The sequence below is a fragment of the Lactuca sativa genome, chromosome 5 (genome assembly GCF_002870075.4).
Source record: "Lactuca sativa cultivar Salinas chromosome 5, Lsat_Salinas_v11, whole genome shotgun sequence".
In the NCBI taxonomy this organism is placed as follows: domain Eukaryota; kingdom Viridiplantae; phylum Streptophyta; class Magnoliopsida; order Asterales; family Asteraceae; genus Lactuca; species Lactuca sativa.
Window position 1 is genome coordinate 311,680,554 of NC_056627.2, and position 24,174 is coordinate 311,704,727.

General features: G+C 35.8%; 1 protein-coding gene across 1 annotated transcript; it reads right to left on the minus strand.

Annotated features, from left to right (window-relative positions):
- Positions 1 to 6,975: 6,975 nt before the first annotated feature.
- Positions 6,976 to 10,588, minus strand: LOC111890714 (calcium-dependent protein kinase 13). The gene is made up of 7 exons (XM_023886795.3): positions 9,591 to 10,588; positions 8,593 to 8,736; positions 8,274 to 8,426; positions 8,038 to 8,153; positions 7,698 to 7,865; positions 7,390 to 7,620; positions 6,976 to 7,294 (listed from the first exon to the last, which is right to left on the minus strand). The coding sequence occupies exons 1-7, from the start codon at positions 10,225 to 10,227 to the stop codon at positions 7,145 to 7,147; spliced, it is 1,599 nt and encodes a 532-aa protein (XP_023742563.1). The 5' UTR covers positions 10,228 to 10,588; the 3' UTR covers positions 6,976 to 7,144.
- Positions 10,589 to 24,174: the final 13,586 nt, after the last annotated feature.

The window sequence follows — 24,174 nt, forward strand, 5'->3', positions numbered from 1 at the left end:
GTGTACTCAAATGATCTTCTTCCTTCAAAGATGAACACACAACACTCAAATAGCTCAAAATTCTCAAATGAATATTAGGGTTTGCAAAGGGCCGTTTGGGAGGATGGAGGCTGAAGGTGGATGGATTTGTGGGATTTGAGGTTGTTTAAATAGGGCTTAAACTCTTAATATTAGAGTTTTCTCATCAGCCGAGTACGTCATGTGTACTCCTTATGTATGCCCTGCATACTCAAAGGCACCCGCATCACGTTTTAATGACCAACGCCCCAAGTACGCCCGACGTAGGGACCATTTTAGCAACAAATTACATTTTGATCCAAGAAGGAAATTACTTGATTTGGCTGAGTGTTACATGATTACAAATCCAAAAAATAACCTTGGAAAGATATTATCAAAGATGTTCATTTTTTAGGCTTGACCATTCCATAAAGAGTGTTGTTACCAAAGATCCAAATCATCTAAAACGCTACGATTATCATCACATCAAGACGTTGCATTCAAGTTGGAATTATCCATCCAACATAGCATAAAATCGATAATGTAATTGGCATGACAAAGAACACCACACCAAAATCTAATAAGTTTCTAAATCATCAACTTCGTGGGGCAAGAAACAAAAATATGATGCATAGCTTCGACAGTACTATAACAAATAGGGAAAACTGAAGAATCTAAATCCATAATTACAATATTATGCCACTCAATGAAATACACGTAGATAAGGACAAATTTTAGGTCAAAAAAACTAAAGAAATTTCGAATTAAAACGAAGTTGTTGTAAGAAAATGATTGTTTTGGTTCATAAAAAATGGAACCCAATATAAAGGAATGTTATCATCATCTTATTGAGAAATCAATGATTTTAGGGACATAATTGTTCTAACGGGAAGTAATTGTAATATCTAGAAAATAGGCAAGAAATCATTACAATTAAAAGTACTATATCTAAATATGGAATTAACATTTTGAAAGACCTGTTATAGTGTATGTTATATTGTATAAAAAATGGAGGATTTTAAAAGAAGAATACAAGATATGGATTTTACATTTTTATTAATATTCAACATTGGTTTTGAGTTGTGGACTAATAATGTAAAGTATTTGTAAGAGTGTAACATCCGGAATTCCAGGTATCAAATGTTAATTATATATTTTGTGTCAAGAAGAGGGGCTCGACAAGTTGCCGCCTAGACTCGTCGAGTAGGACCGCGATTGCTGACTGAATTTAATGAATGGACTCGACGAGTCGGTGAGTCGACTCAACGGGTTCGCGTTGTGGACATAAACCCTAAATCTTTGGGTCTGAGCCCTATTTAAAGGCACTTATGGCCTTCATTTGCGGCTACCATCCCAGAGAGAGAACCCCCATCGAGCTTGAGTGTGTAGATCGAGAGAGAAGGCCATTTGAGCTTTTGGTGTGATTTTGCAAGAAAGGAGAGGAGCTCCATCAAGAATGGTCAAAGGAGGTTGCTATTCTGAGTTAGCCAAGCAAGAAGTTTCATCTTGAGGTACCAAATCAAACTCCTCTTTCTCTCTATTGTATAGATTTCATTATTTGGGGTTAGGGCTTCAATCATTCCTTTTGGGGTTTTGGATGCCTCAAACCCCCCTCATTCGAGTTGTGTTAGAGATCTGGACCCTTTTGGGTCCAGGGAGTCACAAGCATCCAGCTTTATGCATTTCCAATGGAGTTTTGAACCTAGGTTGCCATTTTAGGAGCTATTTCACCAAAAAAGAGCTTTATGAGTGTTGCATGAGTATAAAGGTCAGACCTTTACATGATTTTCGAGTGTTTAAAGTCCAGATCTATAAGTTAGAGAAGCAGATCTGACCTCAGAGGGTCATTTGAGTATGGCTATGGAAGGAACTCATCGAGTCCATAAGAGAACTCAACGAGTCGATTCAGGGTTGCCCCGCGATTCATGACCAGAGGTAACCCGTCGAGTGGAAGGCTCACTCGACGAGTCGAGTGAAGCCTTAGAAGGATTCAGAGGACACGCTTGGACTCGCCGAGTCAGCCAAGTGCACTCGACGAGTCGGGTTAAAGTTTAACCATTGACTGGAGTTGACTTCAGTTGACCTTATGGTTGTGGTCAAGCTGGTTCATGAGAGATCAGAGAGGGGTATAATGGTCTTCTACCCATCCTTTGGAAGTAAGGACATGAGAAGGTATTGATTAGAAATGTTATTATGTTAATAGGAGGAGGCTAGGTCGGGTTATCAAGCATGAGAGGTTATCTGACATCGTACGAGGTGAGTCTTCTCACTATACTTTAGCTAGAGTGGTAATTATGTGTGACTGGAAGGTCTTATGTGCTACGAGTAAAATGCGATGTATGTTGTTATATGATATGTATGTTTTATATAGTATGGTATGGACCGGAAGGTCATTATGATCTAGACCGGAAGGTCAATAGTGTATGGACCGGAAGGTCAAGATGACGAGGACTGGAAGGTCATCTGGGTAGGGCCGGAAGGTCTACCCCAATTGTGGAGCCGGAAGTCTACTGAAGGGTAGCCTATTCTTAGCGAGATGTAGAGTACTTGCGATCTCGGATCCTAGGAAAAGGACATGGAATGAATGCGGATGCGGTGTGGAAGGTAATATAGGGCCCGTACTACTGAAAACACCGGATCGGTGCGCAGTCCAAGTAAGAGTCCTTAGGGTACTAGGGAACAAGTAGGGTTGAGTTATTGAGTGTGAGTATACTCGAGCGAGTCTCTGATATTTTTATGTTGTATTTCAGAGACATCATGGTTGGGACACGCCACGGACCAGGGACCAGCGGCGTGAGTGACGAGGAGCTTCGTCAAATGATCCACGATGAGGTGGTTGCGGCTATCCACGTAGAGATACCGGAGATGTTTGGGTCTATCAAGACCACCCTGATTGAGATGGTTGACGAGAGATACGCAGCGGTTACTAAGGCTGTGGCTGCTGCAGCTACTGCAGCTGTGGCTACTGCTAGACCTCAGGGGTGACTCATTGCGGTTCCGTGAGTTCAGCAACACAAAGCCACCAGAGTTTGATGGGACACAAGATCCGATTGCGGCGATGAGATGGATTTCTGATATCGAGGGATGCTTCTACACCTGTTCATGTCCGGAGCATCTGAGGGTTCGGTTTGCACAAAACCAGCTTCGCCTAGGAGCAAAGGACTGGTGGAAGTTTGTGACAGCAAACTTCACTCTTGCGGAGATCTCAGAGGTGACCTGGGAGAGGTTCACCACCATGTTCAGAGATGAGTATGTTCCCCCGGTGGAGAGGGAACGGTTGGCACAGGAGTCCGTGACTGTGATTACACGGATGTTTCACGAGAAGGCATTGTTTTGCCCTGAGCACGTGTCGTCTGAGCAGACACGCATGAGATGGTATTTGAGCATTCTGAGGAGGGACATTCGGGAGTTCGTGGCGAACTCAACTTACCGGACATTTGTTGAGCTCCAGGAAAATGCCCGGAAGAGGGAGATTGAGCTAGAGACTCAAGCCAAGGAGGAGGCCGAGTCTCAGGGGAAGGATAGGCGGCCGATACAGTCTCAGTTGGCAGCCAAGCGGACTATGTCCGCTGATACGAGATATGGACGCCAGAAAAGCCGCATTTGTAGGAAGTGCGGCAAGGGATATGATGGAGTGTTTCGAGCGGGTGCTTGCTACAAATGTGGCAAGGAGGGGCATAAAGCCAATGACTGCCCCAAGGGATTTATGGTTTGCTTTCATTGCAACCAGACGGGTCACCGGAAGGCCGAGTGCCCACAGCTGTTACAGGGATCAACGCAGGGATCTGCACCTGCTACTGCACGAGCTACTGAGGGTCGGTCAGTGAAGGTTGAGGCACCGAAGGCTTACGGGAGAGCCTTCCAGTTGACAGCGGAGGAGTTCCGCACAGCGCCCGATGTCGTGGCTGGTATGTACTCTTTCATTTATTTATGCTGTGCTGAGATATTATGCTTATATTATGATATGTGTAGGTACTTTTCTTCTGAGTTCTGTACCTTCTTTGGTGTTATTTGACTCAGATGCGAGTCGATCATTTGTGTCGTTAGCATTTAGTTAGCACCTCAGCATTCGACGAGAGGCGTTGAGTCGACCTATATGAGTTTCCATAGCCGACGAGCGAGCGGTGTATGCTACTGACGTGATTCGAGGATGTGTACTCGAGATCTTCGGTGTTGAGTTCCCGATAGATCTGGTCCCGATTGCGATGAGGGACATTTGCGTTATAGTGGGCATGGATTGGTTGAGCCGATTTGGGGCGGTTATAGACTGCGAGCATCAGATGGTGACGATACGAGACCTTAGTGGGGGAGTGCTGACTATATATGGCGAGGGTACCCGAAGTAGGTCAGCATTTTGTTCGGCTGCCAGCGCGAGACAGAGTCTACAGCAGGGCTGCAGCGGGTTAGCAACTTATGTGATGAATACACGAGTGGCCGCTGAGAGGCCGAGTTCAGTTGATGATGTTTCGATAGTGCGTGAGTTCCCAGATGTTTTTCCTGAGGAGTTATCGGGTGTGCCTCCCGAGAGGCAGGTGGAGTTCTGCATCGATTTGGTTCCCGGGGCAGCGCCTATCACCATGGCGCCTTATCGCCTTGTGCCGCCAGAGATGCATGAGTTATCCTCGCAGCTATAGGAGCTGCTGGGGAAGGGGTTTATTCGACCAAGTAGCTCGCCGTGGGGAGCGCCGATCCTTTTTGTCAAGAAAAAAGATGGTTCACACCGGATGTGCATTGATTACCGGGAGTTGAACAAGTTGACGGTCAAGAATCGTTATCCATTACCGATGATCGATGATTTGTTGGATCAGTTGCAGGGAGCATCTTGGTTTTCCAAGCATCCAACTTTATGCATTTCCAATAGAGTCCCAAGCATCCAGCTTTATGCATTTCCAATGGAGTTTTGAACCTAGGTTGCCATTTTAGGAGCTATTTCACCAAAAAGATCCTTATGAGTGTTGCATGAGTATAAAGGTCAGACCTTTACGTGACTTTCGAGTGTTTAAAGGTCAGATCTATAAGTTAGAGAAGCAGATTTGACCTCAGAAGGTCATTTGAGTATGGCTATGGAAAGAACTCGCCGAGTCCATAAGAGAACTCAACGAATCGAGTCAGGGTTGCCCCGCGATTCATGACCAGAGGTAACCCGTCGAGTGGAAGGCTCACTCGACGAGTCAAGTGAAGCCTTAGAATGATTCAGAGGACACGCTTGGACTCGCCGAGTCACCCAAGTTCACTCGACGAGTCGGGTCAAAGTTTAACCATTGACTGGAGTTGACTTCAGTTGACCTTAGGGTTGTGGTCAAGCTGGTTCATGAGAGATCAGGGAGGGGTAGAATGGTCTTCTACCCATCCTTTGGAAGTAAGGACATGAGAAGGTATTGATTAGAAATGTTATTATGTTAATAGGAGGAGGCTAGGTCGGGTTATCAAGCACGAGAGGTTATCCGACATCGTACGAGGTGAGTCTTCTCACTATACTTTAGCTAGAGTGGTAATTATGTGTGACCGGAAGGTCTTATGTGCTACGAGTAGAATGCGATGTATGATGTTATATGATATGTATGTGCTATGTATGTTTTATATAGTATGGTATGGACCGGAAGGTCAATAGTGTATGGACCGGAAGGTCAAGATAACGAGGACTGGAAGGTCATCAGGGTAGGGCCGAAAGGTCTACCCCAATTGTGGAGTCGGAAGGTCCACTGAGACACATTGGCCAGAAGGCATCGCAGATCTATAGCCTCGAGTGGCTAATTGATATGAATGTGGTATTTTGGGGAACTCATTAAGCTTTTATGCTTACCGTTTGTGTGATATGTGTGTTTCAGGTACCAGTGAGGATTGCGGGAAGGCGCCGGCATGATCCGTACACACTGGAAGAAGAGTTGTTGGAGATTCTGGGATTTGTTATTATTATAACATTTGACATTATGAGATTTTGAGAACTACTGTATGAGTTATGGTTGTTTTTTTTAAATGAAAAATTATTTTAAATTTTTATGTTGTTACAAAGAGAGTGTAGTTAAAGGTAGTGAGAAGCTTGGGTTGCTTGTTAGGTTGTCGTATTTTGCCGACAGTCTAAGCTGATTTCAGGATTGACTCATATGGATAGTTTCGCAGTTTGCGTTGACCGATAGGCCTACCTTGCATATGCCTCATGCTCAAGTGTTGAAATATTTTCACATTTTCAGTTATGATTGAAGAAACAACAACGTTTTTAATGATCCCACGATTAGAAAATATAGTTTTTAATCTATTTGATAGTTGATCATTCTTATGTTTGGTTTATTAATAGTAATAGGAATTTTAAAGTGTTGTGGGCGGATTAGATAAAAAAACATCATCTTATCGCATTACATTGTAATCCTTTTTGTTAGCAAATTTCTAACTTTTTTATACTCAATCATTAAGTTGTTAATAAAAGCTAATATGTTTTAGTATTGGATTATTTAGCATAATTTTTAAAACTAACATATTAGCATTTATACTCGATCATTAAGTTGCTAACTTTTACAACATTTAAGTTGTTAAAAAAAACGTCATCTTATGGGCTTTCATTCAAGAATACTTTGCACCTTCATCCGTGTTTGGTGTGTTTAAATTATTTTTACAAAATGTTACATATGACATTATGCAAATGTTTGTTTTTTGTCATGTTCACATTAACGAACAAAAACACGCTATTGAGTCGTGTCAGTGTTAAGAAAAACCATTTCATGAAACGCCGTTTCATGTTAAACAAAAACACAGAATGGCTACCGGATTTGCCATACCTAATATAACTGTCATCAACAATAAAATCAGTTATCCGTGTTTTACAAGTTTTCAATTTCTAGTTATTTAATAATCATCCCATACAAGAAATTGTATGAAGTTTTGAGCTGTATTTATGTTTCTAATTATAAACAAACATGAATGCAAAACCCGATTGTGAAAAAAGGCATAAAAAGCACCTACCAATTAATCCTTAACAAAATGTTGTAAAGCCTAACAAATCTTTTATAGCAAAAGTCCCGAAAACACGAGCCAGAATCATACACACCCTACCCAAACATCCTTGTAATTGGCAACAATGGAGCACATCTAACCAAACACAAACCCATAATTACAATATAAAATCATCAACCCAAATGTTTTGCTTTGCTCATTATTCATTCCCCAAGTTAATAGAACCATCTTTCATCAACTTGACACTCAAACTGTTAAATCTCCCTCTTGAGTAATGTCGCGAAGCCTTTCTCCAATCGGTTCCCGTTTTCATCATCGCAGCAAATTCCTCATAACTAATTTTCCCATCCTACATATATCATTAATTAAATTAAATTAAAATGTCAGCACATCAATAACAGAACAGAACAGATTGTACTGTGTTTGGCTGGCACTGGACTGTACCTTATCTGTGTCGACTTCTTGGAAGATATCATTTGCAACATTTGCACCATCGGCATCACCGTCTTCCATCAAAGCATCGTGAAGCTCTTGAGGCTCTATGAAACCGTTTCCATCTTTATCAAAATAAGAAAAGGCCTTGTGTAGATGCTCATCGTTTGCCATTTTTTTGAGGTGGAGTGAAATGGCAACAAATTCACCGTAATCCAATGTCCCTTTTCCGTTTGTGTCTACCTGTAAAAATAATAAACAATTTATGAATTGAAACAAGCATCTCGGAGTTGGAATCTTTTAGGGCATCAAAGACTTACAGCTTCGATAAGAAGCTGGACTTCAGACTCTGCGAGTTGTGTGTTGTATTTTTGTAGTCCGGTTTTTAGTTCTTGGATTGTAACGATACCATCGTCATCCGTGTCGATTTTTTTGAACATTTCTTTGATGTCTTCCACTTCTTCATTCGATAAGAAATCGGCTATAACCTACAACACATGAACATGGTATTTTGAAAATTTTCTATCCAATTATTATAGTAATGAAAATTGCTTCATATTTGAAGATATGAAAGTAGGATAATAATGAAAGTACGTTGTTATTTCTTGCATCAAGGAAAAAAAGAGAGAGAGAGAGAGAAGGAGAAAATAGGAAACTAACACGAAGAGCCTTTCTCTTGAAGCGATTCATTAATGAGAACTGCTTTAGTCTTGCCTTGACAACATCACCAAGGGGAACATTTGGAGCCTTTTTAGCATTTGTCAACCAAGGATGTTCTATCAATAACACAAAGCAATATTAATCATGCAATGTTTAATTTCTTTTACTTTTTTTAAATTTAACTTGGTGTTAATTTAAAAGAACACACACACACAATTATATAAGAAGAAGCATACCAAGCACTTGTTTAGCTGTAAGTCGTAATTTTGGATCAGGCTCTAACATTTGCTTTACAAGACTCTTGGCACCTTCAGAAACACTTGGCCATGGTTCACGTTTGAAATCTATTACCCCACGAAGAATCGCCTGTGCAACCCCCTGTTCTGACTCTACATTAACACAAAAAAATAAAAAAATAAAATTAACTTGAATGATAAAAAGATTGATAGCAATGTAACAGATTTACAGTTTCTTTATGATGAGGATGAGAATTGAGAAGGGCATTCGTGTCTTTTAAAAGTTGCAATGCTACTACTATAGGGAAAAAGAAATTACCTGCCCAAAATGGAGGTACACCACATAGTAATATGTAAAGAATGACACCTGCACTCCATATATCAATCTCTGGTCCATAGTTACGCTTAAGCACCTCAGGAGCCATGTAATAAGGGCTTCCAACAATTTCAGAAAACCTCTCACCTGTATATAAATGATGAATTACAGTTGGATCGAGGTGGTTTTTGACTTTTGTACTAAATACTAAACTCTTTCAAGGAGCACCAAATGTCATTTTCACTCGTATTTCCTAAGGGCTAATAGTAATGACCATCAGTTTTTTCTTATGAAATGTCTAAAGGAATCATATAAGGCTTCTCCATAACCTAACATAAAATGATTGAGATTACGCATTTCCAAAGTGTTGAGTAAAGAACATCTAGAAGTAATAAACTAGCCAAAAGTGAAGCTAAAAAGGCTCTAAGAAAAGCTAAATGTAAGGCATGTGAAGATATAATAGAGGAATGCTAGGGATATAAGTCGCATCAGATACATCAATGATGAGGAACATACATAGCCAAATATTATGTGCTAGGTCAGTGAAGAGATTATTTTGAATTTTGAAAAGTCGTTTATGGGAAATGGTGAGGTAAGTGAAGGAGACCTTGATGAGTTATTTCACGTTGCAAACAGAAAAAATAAATGCCCAAAATCAGAATGGAAAAGGTGCAGAAAGCTCTAAATTGTTAAAATTAGGCCAAAAGATAAATATAATATCATTTTCAGTATATCTAGATTAGTTTCTGATAGAAGTTGTTGTTATTGTTCTTTTTATCTCGTGCATTCATGATTTAAATAGAGGAGCATATTAACTAAACAATACCATGTTTGGCTGAGTTTCCACAACTTGATTTATGAGAGAGTTTATATTAACATTCCTAAGTGGAAAAAGATTAATCGTGTTCTAAATCCATAAAAAACCAATTATACAATGTATTGGTCTTCACATTTCGCTGCGAGAAGTTATATTAGTTCAGGCATTTCTGAAAATCATTCACCTGGCTTGAAGAAGATAGACAGGCCAAAATCAATAGCTTTGAGAGGCGAATTCTCCTTCTTGTTTGCAAACAAGAAATTTTCTGGTTTCAAGTCTCTATGAATGACTCCATGCTTATGACACAGCTGCACAACCTCCACAATCGTCCTAGTCACTGCCGCAGCTGCACGCTCCGTGTAATGTCCACGCGCAACAATCCGATCAAAGAGCTCGCCTCCCTCACACAGCTCCATCACCAAATGCACCGCATTCTCGTCCTCACAAGCTTCTCTCAATGTCACAATACTCGAGTTCTCCGGCAAATGTTTCATGATCGCCACTTCTCTCCTCACATCATCAACATCTACAGCCGTCCGTAGCTTCCGCTTCGAAATCGACTTACAGGCCAACAATTCCCTCGAGCTTCGATCTATACACAAGTAAGTCACTCCAAATTCTCCGCGTCCAAGTTCCCTATCCAACATATACTTCTCTTCAATATTTTCCTTCGACACATCAGTGAGGACAGCGATCGACGCCTTCTTACCGTTCCCGGCGTGAGCCTTGTCCTTCCTGTTGTTATGGTCATGACCAGAGTAGTTTGAAGACTTCACATCTTCCCTGGCAACAGCCGCTGGAGATCTGCAACAATTCCCCATCTAAATCCAGAGATTCTTAAACAAAATCGAGCTAGAACTTCAAATATGCAAACCCTAACCGTAGCTTGCCAAAGCTAGGGTTTCACATCATAATACCAGTCAAAATCGAAAAGCCATATTCCTATATTCCTACAGTAATGGAAGTGTAGCCTGTAGATAGAACACTCGGTAGAGAGAGAAAGTTGAAGCAGCTGGGCGAATAGCAGAGTGTAGTATGTGAGTGTGTGAGAGAGAGAGAGAGAGAGCGCTTCAGTCGAAGAGAGAGAAAGAGAGTGGGGGTGTGCTTCGTCGGCTAGAACTGGAAAGGAAGGGTCGGAACTGGACGGAGCATATGAAGAAGGATGGGGCCATCGGTAAACAAAATTTCTACCAAAACTTCAAAAAAAAAAAAAATAGTTTTGCTAAATAAAATTGATTACAAAAAATAAATAAATAAATAAATAATGCTAAACACAAAAACAAAAATGATATGGTATATTTAATACGTAATCATATTAAAAAAAGAATTATATAAATAATTATCAATTCCGTAAAAGGAACGTTTTTAGTATAAGGTGTCAACTTTTTATATGTACTTAAAAATTGCTTACGGAATAATTTAAAATGATATTGATTATTGAATACCTTTTTTTTAACCCTTTTAACATTCAACAAAAGATGCCAAGGGCAGAGAAGGAAAAGTGGTGCATATGTGAGAGAGAAGGAGAGTTCGGGATGAAAGATGCCATGCGTTGTCTCTTTTAACGTTCGAATAATCAAGTTCAAAGGCAGAGTTGTCATTTTCCATAATATTATTTTTAGAGTGTTTGGAAAAGGGTTAAATACTTTCTTTATTATAGAACGATGTTTTAATATTTCCTTTTACTTTATGTAACCAAGTAGTTTTACTTTTTAGACAAAATATAAACTTATCTGATATTCATGTCATTTATAAAATTACTAAAATATAAAATAATGGCGCATATTAGTAAAACACAATAGAGCGTTGTTATATAGATGAGCTTTTGACTTATACACTTCATGAAGTAAAAAAAAAATGTTACTAATATTGCAGATTTAGAAAACCATTTTAATACACACATTATACTATAGATTAAAATTGTCCACCCTTAGCTCCAGTAAAGTGGCTAAGGGATTGGCACAATGAGTCCCTAAGGTTATGTATATTTGCTAAATGTCTTTGTTTATTGCCTTCTTGAAATTCAAGGGTCTTTTTAGGCAATTTTTAAAACTAAAGTTGCACACGTATTAACTTCACTGCCCGTGTAATCCAATCAGATTGAAATTCAAGGGTCTTTTTAGGCAATTTTTAAAACTAAAGTTGCACACGTATTAACTTCACTGCCCGTGTAATCCAATCAGATTAGGATCGATGTCATTAGCCTTTTTGGGTGTAACCCCTACCACTCCGCCGCCTAATCCAGTTCTCGTTTAATTTCTCCTCACTATTCCAGAACCTTCTTCGTCTCCCACACTACTCCCACAACTTGAAACACATTGGTTCATTTTCTCCCTCAATTTTGTAGATTATGATTAATTTATCGCTGCTTCAAATGCTTATTATTAATACTAGAGGTGAGTCATACATAAATTTGACTATAAAGTCGTAGTTTACCCCCAAAATTTAAAAATAATCCCTGCAATTCTAGACAAACAGAAACCGAGCGACCTTACCAGCTTATTGAATATGGTAAAACAAATGGTCGTTCAGAAGAAGATCCAGGTGACAGATTGATCTTGATCAGGTAATAGATGAGTATCAAAAGTGTTTGGTGATTCATGGAGGACAATTCAAGCTGATAGCACCCAACCATGGCCTTATCTAAATGAAGCTCTAACCAAATTCCAGGTAAATTTTTACTTTTGGTTTCTTAATCTTTTGTTTTAAGCTTCATTATCTTTGGTGATTGATTTTTAATCTCTTTAGGATCCTGCAGAGGCAGATAGGCTGCTGCTGAAAGTTTAGGGGGAATTAGATGAAACAAAAATTATCAATTTTAATGTTTTCACTTTATTTATGGGTTTGTAAATTGTAATGGTTGGTAAATTAACGTTTACTTTATTTATAACAAAAATCTACTTTTATATTATAATTTTCAACATTAAAAAATGATCGTGGTTAGGAAACTCAATCACAAATATCCCTTATAATTTACCGTCTCTCGTTTATTAGCTATTAGTATATAATCCGTGGGGACCATGGTGACAAAATTAATTAAACTTTCATGATGAAAACTCAAATTTATTATTCAGTTATTTTAAATAAATTATTAATTAAAATGAATTTTTTTAGTTATATAAAATTATAATCGTTAATTTGAATAAATATGTGAAATTATATCATCTTATAATTTTTATTAATTTTATTTTAATTTTAATTCTAATGTTATTAATTTAATTTAATTAGAGTAAGAAATTTAAAATTTGAAATTTGAAATTGAGAATCAATAGGTTGACAAGTGGCATGTATTAATTAGGAGGTTTAATAGGATGCCACTTGGCAAAAAAAGAATAAAATCCTCCTTAATAAATGAAGGTTTTTTGTCATATGTCAACCTCTCATTAATTTTGACACTTGTCATTTTGTGGTATTTTAGAAATAAATATTATCTACTTGTCAATTTTTGGTTTATTTCAATTTTTAAAATTAAAGTCGTATACTTATATATGTAAAGTATTAAATATGATATATATGATATTAAATTGCAATAAATATGTATCTTATTTATTTTAAAGTTATACATTAAAAAATATTTTATGTTTACACTTTAATGTTTAATTTTTTTTAAACCAACCCGTGTAATACACGGGTTTCACACCTAGTATGTATTAATTAAGAGGTCTAATAAGATAACACATGTCAAAAGGAGATTAAAACTATTCTTTTATTAGAATAGGAAGATTTTCTTCAGTTTTTTTAAGAAAATTTTATAAAAAATGTCCGCAAAAGTGTATATTAAAAAAAAAAAGAAAAAAAAAACATTTGTGAACTTTATTACCCATGAAAGAAAAAGGTCCACAAAAGTGTTACCATGTGACATCAGAAGTAAAAAAGAGTTAACACCAAGGCCTAAGGTCTGGGAAAGTGGGAATCATTGATTGTTACTATGTCTTTTACTCTCACTTAGTAATAACTTGGGTTTCACTACTAAATGCAATCATTCACTGGATTTCATTTTGCTTTTTTGGGATTTAAGTTTGGAAAAACGGTCAACGGAATGATGCTGTTTAAAGAGGTAAAATGGTAAACGTAAAAAAGGTAATGTAAATTTACCAAATAGTTTAAAAGCTTTTTAAAGAAAAAAAAAAAAAAAAAAAAACTTAGTGGCATGGAAATTTGTAGTTGCTTCTAAATTTGAGTTTTAATGTTTCTGTTAGGTCTAAGTAGTTAAAGTTGTACTTCATGCCTGCTAGCTGTTGCATTATTTAAGTTATTAAGAGCTTTGTCTTGCATATGCCGTGTCTAGAAACTTAAATAGTCGTATGATATAATAATAATAATAAAAAAAAGTAACAATGGACTACAGATCTTATTTGGGTCGGAACTAGACCGAACCGACTTGAACCCCAATAAGCCGAAAACCAGACAGATTACCCATACATGTTCAATTCGGTTTGTGTATTCATCGGTTCGATTCAGTTACTACCCGAATAACTCAAATAACATCTACAAGATGATTAAAAACCTAATATAACCGAAAAGAACCAAATAAACCGTATTAGGATTCAATAACCCAAATAATAGAATAACAATACTTTTACACATCAACATAAAGCATTTAGTGACTAACATAACGCAATGACATATTGAAAGAATAACATTTACATAATAAATTAACATAATGAGAATTAATTTCTTCCTTGAGTTTTTTGAGTTGGAGTTCAATTCTCCATGACTAGACAAAATAAGAGTTCGCAAATCCTTAGAGACAATAGGAATGGTCGATTTTTAAAAGTCTGAAAAAAGAGATAAGATCGACAGAAGTGATTTCGAGTTTGGAAATAGTTGAAAGATTAGTCGATTTTGAAACGACGACAACAGGTGTAGAGTTTTTTCTAGAGTAAATTACACGAATGGTCCCTATGGTTTGGGGTAATTTTCATGTTTGGATCCTAACCTTTTTTTCTAACTCGGACAGTCCTCATGGTATGTTTTTATTACGTCAATGGTCCCTGCCAGACATAAAATGACTATATTGCCCTTAATTATTATTGATATTTTGTTATTTTTTTCAATTAATATTAAATAAACTAAACGTATTAAATATTGTTATTAAAGGGACCCACCCCACCTTAATACTCTTCCATTTCCCGACACCACCTCCGGTCACAATCTCCGACTCTGACACCGCCTCCTATCATCATCTCCGGTTCCATCTCCGGCTCCGGTCATCGTCTATCCGCTATAGATCCATGGAAATCACCGTAAACATAACACAAACTACCTACTTGACCTTCAACAACAAATCAAAAAATACATGTACAACAAAAGCTTTAACTATAATCCAAAAAGCAAAATAAAACCTGAAAATCATATCTAAAAACCAAAATGGAACATACGATTCAAATCCAAATCCAACATCGAAGTTGCAATTCAAACAAAAATCAAAAACCAAAACTTGTGCAAAAAACTCTGATATACTCACAAAATCAAAAATCCCAAATACAGTCCCAAATGCAAATCAATTAATAAAAGCAAACCTAAATTCAGGTGAATCGACATCAAAGACCAGATTTGAACATTGAGACTCGATTATGTATCCTACAATTCCTAAATCGTACCCCCCCCCCCCCCCCCCCCCCTCTCTACGTAGCACCAGACTCCTTTATTCATGGAAATCAGAAGCGAAATCTCTCAAGTACCAAGCCAAATGGAATCAAATAAACATATAAATCTCACTCCTAAACAGAGAATAGAAAGATGAGGGGCGATGCCGGTGGTAGCATAAGAACATGCGATGATGGCGCAAAAACAGGAGGAGTTGGCATAAAAACAGGGCACAAGAACAGGAAACGATGGCGAAGAAGATGATCAGACAAAGCCAGCGACAGAGAGTTTTTTGACGAAAGAAGCAAGTTAAACATTTGTTCAGGCAAGAAAGGGGATGGGTGATGCAGCCTCCGATGAAGACAAACGATGGAGGTGGAAGAAAGGGGTGTGTGGAGGTTGTATAGAGCAAAACATGGGTAGGTTAGGAAAGAAATAATGGGTCCATATTATATTCTTTTTTTATTTATTATTTTAGTTTGTTTAATAAATTAACAAATACAAAATAAAAAATAATTATTAAGGGCAAAATAGTCATATTATATCTGATAGGACCATAGACGCAACTAAAACATACCATAAGGACTATCCGAGTTAGAAAAAAAGGTTAGGGACCAAACGTGCAAATTACCACGAACCATAGGGACTATCCATGTAATTTACTCTTTTTTCTATTATGAACGGCGATGACAGAAACGTAAATCGTGATTTCGATTTTTGTTGAACAGAGAAAGGGGACGATGAATGTTTATTCGGGTCGGGTATTTAGAACCGCGTAAGCTCTTATTTGGGTAACCCAGACCAAATAACCCAAAAACCGAATAAACATAATATAGATACCTAAAACCTGAATCGAATTGTTTATTCGGTTCTTATTCGGTTTAGATTTATGGCTCAAATTCTCATCCCTACAATTAAGTATTGATGGAGGTTATATATAGACCATCTTTTTTTTTTTATCATGAAATTATCATCTTTCTTGTGAAGAAAAAAAATAAATAAATAAAATAAAATAAAATAAAAAAACACCTGTCATTTGCGGGCTTACTTTTTTCCAACACAAAAACATTTTTATGACTAAAATTTCAATTATATAATATTTTTTGTGGATGTAGCACTTTTTTCGAATGAAGGACGAACATTTCTGTGAATTTTTCACATTCATATATACAAAAAATATTGTCTAAAATATTTAGTTAGATCCGGGTTAAATCCATGGGCAAGAAAAGGCCCATATTAAATCATCGTTGTTCTACACAGCAAATCAAACTACTCTTATTATTATCTATATGTCCCATACGAGACTTGAACCCTCAACCCCAATAAAAGATGACAACATTGATACCGTTTGGTTAGAAACCATTTGGTAAATCGTCGTCTCGTGGCAATACATTCATGTGCACTTTAACAAACTCTAAAACAATAACGTTCGTGAGAATGCAAAACACTTGTGTTCCTCTTCCTATGATGCATCCATCTTCCTACGACTCAGGCTAAGGGGTATCATGACAACATCCTCACTAGTGAAGAGCATGCCACATCATCAAGGTAGTCACTCCACAACATGTTTACTTAGCCTTGGAGGCGGTGTACGTTAGTCAACATGCAGTGAATAAGAGATAGAGAGAGAAAGAGAAAGAAAAAGAAAAAGTGAGAGAGAGAGAGAGAGAGGAAGAGAGAAATAGACACAATCAACTCCCAAACAACTCTATGAACTTCCGTAAAGAGCGTCACTCCAAAACACAATTATTATGCTTCGGGGTGGTGTTCACTAGTGAAAATCTCCTCTACATGTGAGTCTTACTAGTGAAAATGGCCTAATACCCCTTAGCCTCACAAGACATTTATGTGTGATGGGTTCTAAGCAAATCGCCTTCCTCCATCTATAGACATTGCGTCCACCCTAGTAGCCGACGCTCTTGAACGACTATCGTCGGTGACAAAAATCTGATTACTTATTGGTGTTTCATTGCCTTATCAATAGGGATGGGTTGAAGATTAACAGTAAAACCATGGTTAATGATGACCTATGTGTGACAACTGCAAAAATTGTCACCAATCACTAACCACAAACGTAACAAACATCAAAGAAAATAGATTAAATATATAATATTTGTCAATCTATGATGAAAATACAAGAGTTCGTATTCCACTGTAGAAGAAAAATCATTTAAATCGCTCGAATACTATAAAAATAAGTGCACAAAAAGTTGTTTTGTTTTCCATAAATAGTAACATATTCCGAAAGTACGTCTCCCAGATTCCAAAAATATAAATTTCATAAAAATATGACTTCGTATGGAGGATATATGATTTTTTAAGTTACTAATTCAATCATCTCACTCGTTGTATAATGATAACTAAGATGCAATACAAAGTTTAATCCAACCCTATGACTAGAGAAACGTCGTAATTAGCAAAAAGGAGATTGGTTGAGTTTTAGCCCAAACACCAAAAAGGGAATCGTAGTATTCCTCGATATAAGACAATGGACATATGGAACACCACAAACGGAGTCCGTATGAGAAAGTTATGTTTTTTTATAAAATCATTTAGGATACACTCATCATAAACATATGGGTTAAACATAAAGTCAAAATTAGCCTGTGCAACCTAAAAGAAAGTTGTAGTACTCGTCGATAGCTATGTCTGGATATAAAGAACGTCAAAAACGGAGTTCGTATGTAAGAGATACGAATTTTACAAAATCTGCATTTTCCGCACACATCACGCACGGGAAAGTGCGGCGCACATAATGTTCTAGAAGGTATAAATGCAGACCACCAGATAACGAACACGTGACAGTGCTTTTTCTAGAGCCATCACCCAAATCAGTAGCCTCTAAATTGTTTACGAACTTATCCATTTTTCAACACAAAACCTCTTTCACTTCCTCTTGAGTTTGTGCGATTTTTACCTCTTTTGAGCCAAGCAAGTCTCGGGTATATAGGCGGGAGCTATCGGGGGTATAAATAACACTTTAGGGGTGAGTTTACAGCCTCTTTTTTCAAAGGTTTTTCTCAATTTTAGGGATTTCGGGGGGGGGGGGGGGGGTGTATTATTAACTTATCGTTATAAATATTGTTATTTTTACAAAAGTATATTTATATCTTATCATTACTCTGTCCAATTTTTGTTAAAAATATCTATATATTATGTAGTTATTTTGTCCGTTTCAAATGGAAAATATCTATATATATTAAGTCGTTATTCTGTCCATTTCAAATGGAAACTACCTATATATAAAGTCGTTATTATGCTCATTTCAATTGGATAATATTTATATATTATGTTGTTACTTTGCTTGTTTAAATTTGGATTTTATATATATATATATATATATATATATATATATATATATATATATATATATATATATATATATATATATATATATATATATATATATATATATATATAATATGTTGTTATTCTATTTGTTTCAATTGAATAATATTTATATACTATGTCGTTGTTCTGTCTGTTTTAATTAGATAATACTCATATATTATGTTGTTATTCTGTCTGTTTTAACTTTTAATTGGATAATATTTATATATAATGTAGTTATTATCTCATTTCAATTGGATAATATCTATATATTATGTCGTTATTTTGTCCGTTTCAATTGAATAATATTTATATATTATGATGTTATTTTGTCCGTTTGAATTTGATAATATTCATATATTATGTCGTTATTATGTCCGTTTTAATTGGATAATATCTATATATTATGTTATTCTGTCATTTCAATTATATATATATATATATATATATATATATATATATATATATATATATATATATATATATATATATATATATATATTATGTCTTTATTCTACCCGTTTCAATTGGATACTATCTATATATTATGTCGTTATTCATGTGCATTTCAAAGGATTGTTATCATATAATACATCGTCACTCTCCTTATTTGGTTTTGCTAAGATAATTGGTTTAACTATAATTATAATTACACAATACAATATGGAAATTCTTTTGTACCTTAAAGCAAAACAAAACAAATGTTAAAGAAGTGTGAATGCTTTAAGCACCTGTAAATAGTATAATACTACTTATAAATTTAAGGTACCTAAACGTCGAAAGTAATAATACTTATATCGCTAAACATACTTACATATAAAAAATATTTTCAAGTTATAATATTTCAAATCTGTGAGTTCACCAACATTACTTTGATATTTTCAAAACCACGTGTATTCCTAGGGAACCAAGAGATGGAAGTTCGCATTCCCTGAATTCAAGTCTAGGGAAACAAGAGATGGAAGTTCGCATTCCCTGAATTCAAGTCATGGATCAGTGATGTCACATTAGCTAGTAGTCTGATATTTGAAGTAATCGATTATTGTAACATCGAATATTGATGTAATCTATTTTTCAGTAATAAGATATTAGTATTTAAATTATATGGTTTTTGTATTGTTCAATGTATGTTCAATATCAGTGATCCAACATCGAACATCGCACAACCCGACGATTCTGTCGCCAGCTGGGGGTGTGATACTATGTAATCACAATCAATTGTGGTGGGAATGGAAGTTTGTTATGTCAAAGAAAGTTAACATTGACAGAGGCAATAAAGTAGTTGTCTTGCAAGGAATGGGTCATGCGACATGAAAAAAAGAAGGAAACTTAGTGAATCATATCACGTTTTTTTACATCATTAATTTTCCATCTACTATGTAATTCAATGGCTTGACAAAGTTGTTTAGTAAGTTCGGAATTAATTTCGATGTCTACATAGCTAGAGAGTTATCATGTATAAGGAAATATTTTCCTTTTGTGAAATTATTGAAAGTTCATGACAAGTTTGTGATAGCTAAAAGCCTAAAAGTGTCAGTGAAGTATGGTTGGGGAACTATTACTTATTTGCATTAGTAGCATGATTTGAGAGGAATGAGACTAGAAAAAATAATCATACAATATGATAGAAACGTAAAGATTGATAAAGTAAATCGTGGACATGTAACTTATGTGAAGGTGGTTGTTGGGATCGGTAAATATGTAAGATTGAAAAAAGATATGAGATTACTAAGAATAATATTTGTAATTGAAAAAAAAATAACTATCCAAAATTGATACTCGACATGTATTATGGGTGAGATTCATGATGCCCTTTTCATTGAAAACATATACTCTAATTAAAAGTAAGAAGATTTTTATCATCTTAAATTCATTATGTGGGTGGTTTGTGGGTTTGGATTGAATTCACAATAAGAAACATGTGTGTAAAGTTTAAACAACTAGAGCCATTCAAAAGGATTTTTACTTAATTTCATTAAAAGCCAATAGGTCTAGCAGCTCAAATATTTATATCATTGAACTCCATATCACTTTTACTTCTAACTTGTAGGTGTTGGAGACATGATGTACTCATATTTATACTTATATGTATGGAATAAAAGCTTGAGACATGGAGAGGTGGACCTGATCATGGGCAACAAGAAATCAATAGTTGTCCATGTGATTGTGAATTGTAAATTACAACTTTCTAGTGGGTTAATAATGGTTTTATCTAACTTTTGCTATTGTCCTGATATGGAACAAAGTATTATTTCCTTTTATGTGTTATATAAAGATAGTTAGGCTTTTGATTTTGATGATGGTTCAATTTTGGTTTACAAAATGATATCATCTATTTTAAAGCAAATCCTTTTCATGACATCTAGTAGACTGTTATAAGCATAAAGATAAACAATAATTCAATCTTTAACATTGATTCATTCAAAGATGTGTTGGACAAAACATATATGTAGCATTATCGTCTTGGCTTATAAACAAGAAAGACTACACCAAACTCCAAGCAGGTGATATTTTGGAATCGTCTGACTAGAAATCTTATGATGAATGTGAATCTTGTCTATTTAGAAATATTTCAAAGGCGTTATTCACATAAAACTATGAAAGAGGCAAAGATTTGGTGAAAACTATACACATTGATGTATGTCGACCATTCAAATAAGCCACCAGACATGGTCGAATGTGTTGGGTTATGAGCATAACATCATTCCTATGGTGTTCATGCAACCCTAATTGCTTTGATCTAGGTTTTTCTAATTAAACATACAAAATTGAATACCAAAGCAATAAACCCTAGATCTAGCATGTGATAATTGATATTAACATAAGAATAGGATTTAGATCTTACATTGATTGTTATGTAGCAATAACAATCTCAATTCCTCTTGATCTTGACTTCTGAAAGCTTAGTGCCTCAAATGTTGCACCTCTAATGGAATCACAAACACCATGAGCAACAAGATGAACAAGGAGAGAGGGAGGAGGCACCAAAACGTCCAAGAAACTCCAAGGAATGCTTAGCCTTGTTTTGGGTGCCCTAGGGGTCCATTTATACTTGTGTGGGCTGCTAGGGTTTTCAGGGACAACCCTGATTCTCTGCTTAGGCCTTAAGCAACTCATGGATTCCCTTTAGAAAGCCCTTGGATGAAATCCATATGGGCTTCCCATCGATTTCGTCCAATCCTCTTTCCAATAGGAATCAATAGCCTACAATGCAATTATCTTATAATTACAATATTAGTCCCCCAAGTTTAATTAATCTCTTTTAGCCACAAAATTAATTCTTGACTAATATTAATTAAACAATATGATTTCTCTTTTAATATATTATTCACATAATATATTAATAAATCATAATTAAACCTCTTTATCCTTAATTCATCTTATCAGTTGCTATGGTGAAGGCAACCCAAAAGGACCATGCTCACAATCGGGTCAAGTACATACCAAAATAGTTATGGGCTTAGACACCTAATCCAACAGTCTCCCACTTGGATAAGTCTAATAACTATTTGCATATTACTACAGAACCTGATCAGCAATCGTAGCTTTCAAAAGTCGTTGTTGAACTTTGATCATATCAGAAACGTCTCATTTAGATAAGGGATCATATATTCCTCCATTCTAGATATCGTATGAACTGATACATGGATTTTAATCATACTCTCTGTTCATGTGTTGTTTCCCGATCTCTGATTTATGACGACTGACAACAGACTACAATTGAACACATCAACTTAGTCCCGGCTTGGCCAAGCGCTTAGGGTGTCATCACTAAATCATCGAGGGGCCCACATATATCGTTTTTATCCCACTTTCGGTAAAAGGAATGGATAAACTTTGACTCAATGCTCGCTTATACCCACTCATCAAATCACACACAATAATATGTTTATAACACCAAGTTACTGGTGCGTTTACATATTATCAATGTGTAACCGACTTACATAATACAACTCACACATCTCGGTTTCAAGAATATAATATATTATCGTCTCACTAATCACCCGTGATAAAATCCATGAAGTGATTCAAATGAGCGTGGGTTTAATCCAATGGTCAAATCATATTCATAAGAACTCATGAACGTTGCAGCAAACCTTTGCTATATCTAATACACTTTAGACAATCTACAAACAAATTCATGACAATCTTCTTTCATACCTACTCCCAAAGTATGAGCGACTGTGGAACGTTTGAATAATCTTATTATTCGGGAAGTCAAAACATGCAAAGTGAAACACAAGAATAATACTAATACTATATAGCCTCAGACCATTGAGTATAAATAAAACACTTTTATTTAATCACCATATTAATTACTCATTATTTGTTGTTTCGGGTAATCAACTTCTTACTTGAATTATAACAACAGTTGTCCCATGCACTAAGCAGCACACTATGTTTACCTATTGTTCTTGCTTTGTGAAATAGATCAATTGAAAACATTTCCAATGATGCTCATTTCACAATTCCTAATCATTAGTGTAAGAATACAAAATTTTTGCCACTGCTAGAATATGTTAGATTCTAACATTTTATGCAACGATCATTTCGTAATGTCACGGCACAAAAGTCACCAAGACTCGGCCAATGAAATTACAAAATGCTCTATTGGAGATTGTTACAAGATAATTCCATAGATGTGAAGTCTCACATTCAAAGTACATTCCTTTGAACATCCTTCTTGCATAAAAGTTTCTAATCTAGACATAAATTTTTTTAACGTCTAACTCCCAATATGGAAACATTTCCATACTTTCCATATGACAACTCATTCTAAATAGAGTCTTATCTATTCATAATAAAGTCAATATGGTCCATCCATTAGTATACTTCCAACTGTCCACAAGCGATCAATCTTTGGTGAACCTTAGATTGTCCTTGACAATTGTTTAATTATTTACAACATATGCAATCGATCCTATACCAGAAGCGTATAGGACATAATTCATAATGTATTACATGAAAGCATGATACTTTATCATCCATTTGCCATAATATCTCTATTTTCCACAATCTCAAAATTCGAACCATGAAGAGGGATGTCGTAATCATAATCGAAGTTTGATCACGCAATTAATATATCCTTGACTATATTTGATTAAAATTTCTCGATCTAAGCTTTTATATTGCGAAATAAAGTATAACATTCTCTCCCTTAATTATAGCAAAACAACTTTTTAACCCATGCAACTTTGCAAAGTGAAACCTTTTGTTTTCTATAATTAATAATTCTAACTTGCAACACTTAAAATAATAATCATGCTCCCACTAACATGATGATTATATCCATTCCAGCATAACATTTATGCTCTCACTAGCTTTGACACATATTTAGAAATCAGCTAAACTTCTGAGAAAACAATACTTATTGACTTCCAAAGTTCATTTTCCTAATACGATATGCTTTGATAAGCCTTTATCTGAGCATCTCAAACTCATACACCTTTCATTAGATAACTCACATGTGTGTCTAAACTAATTTAGAACTTATATTACTAAGTCCCAAAATGTTCAGACTAATCGCCAAATATCACAATTTGAACTATGAAGAGGGATGTCATAATCATAATTGAATTTGAGAATGCAATCTACATAATTGCAATCTTCTTAAAATCTCTCTTAGTGAAAGCGTTTCCTCACAATCATTTTCATGAAGGAAAGAAACTTTATGACACTTAGATTTTATAGTGTACGTGTTCTTATCCATGTGAATTTTCCATAACCATAATCGTAAGATAATGTTTGTGACAAATCCAAACTCCTATGGACAGAACTTGTTCATTCTTGATTTCATGCCATCAAGGGTCCCACCATTGCTTCCAAGTTATTTAGCAGCTCGCCTATGC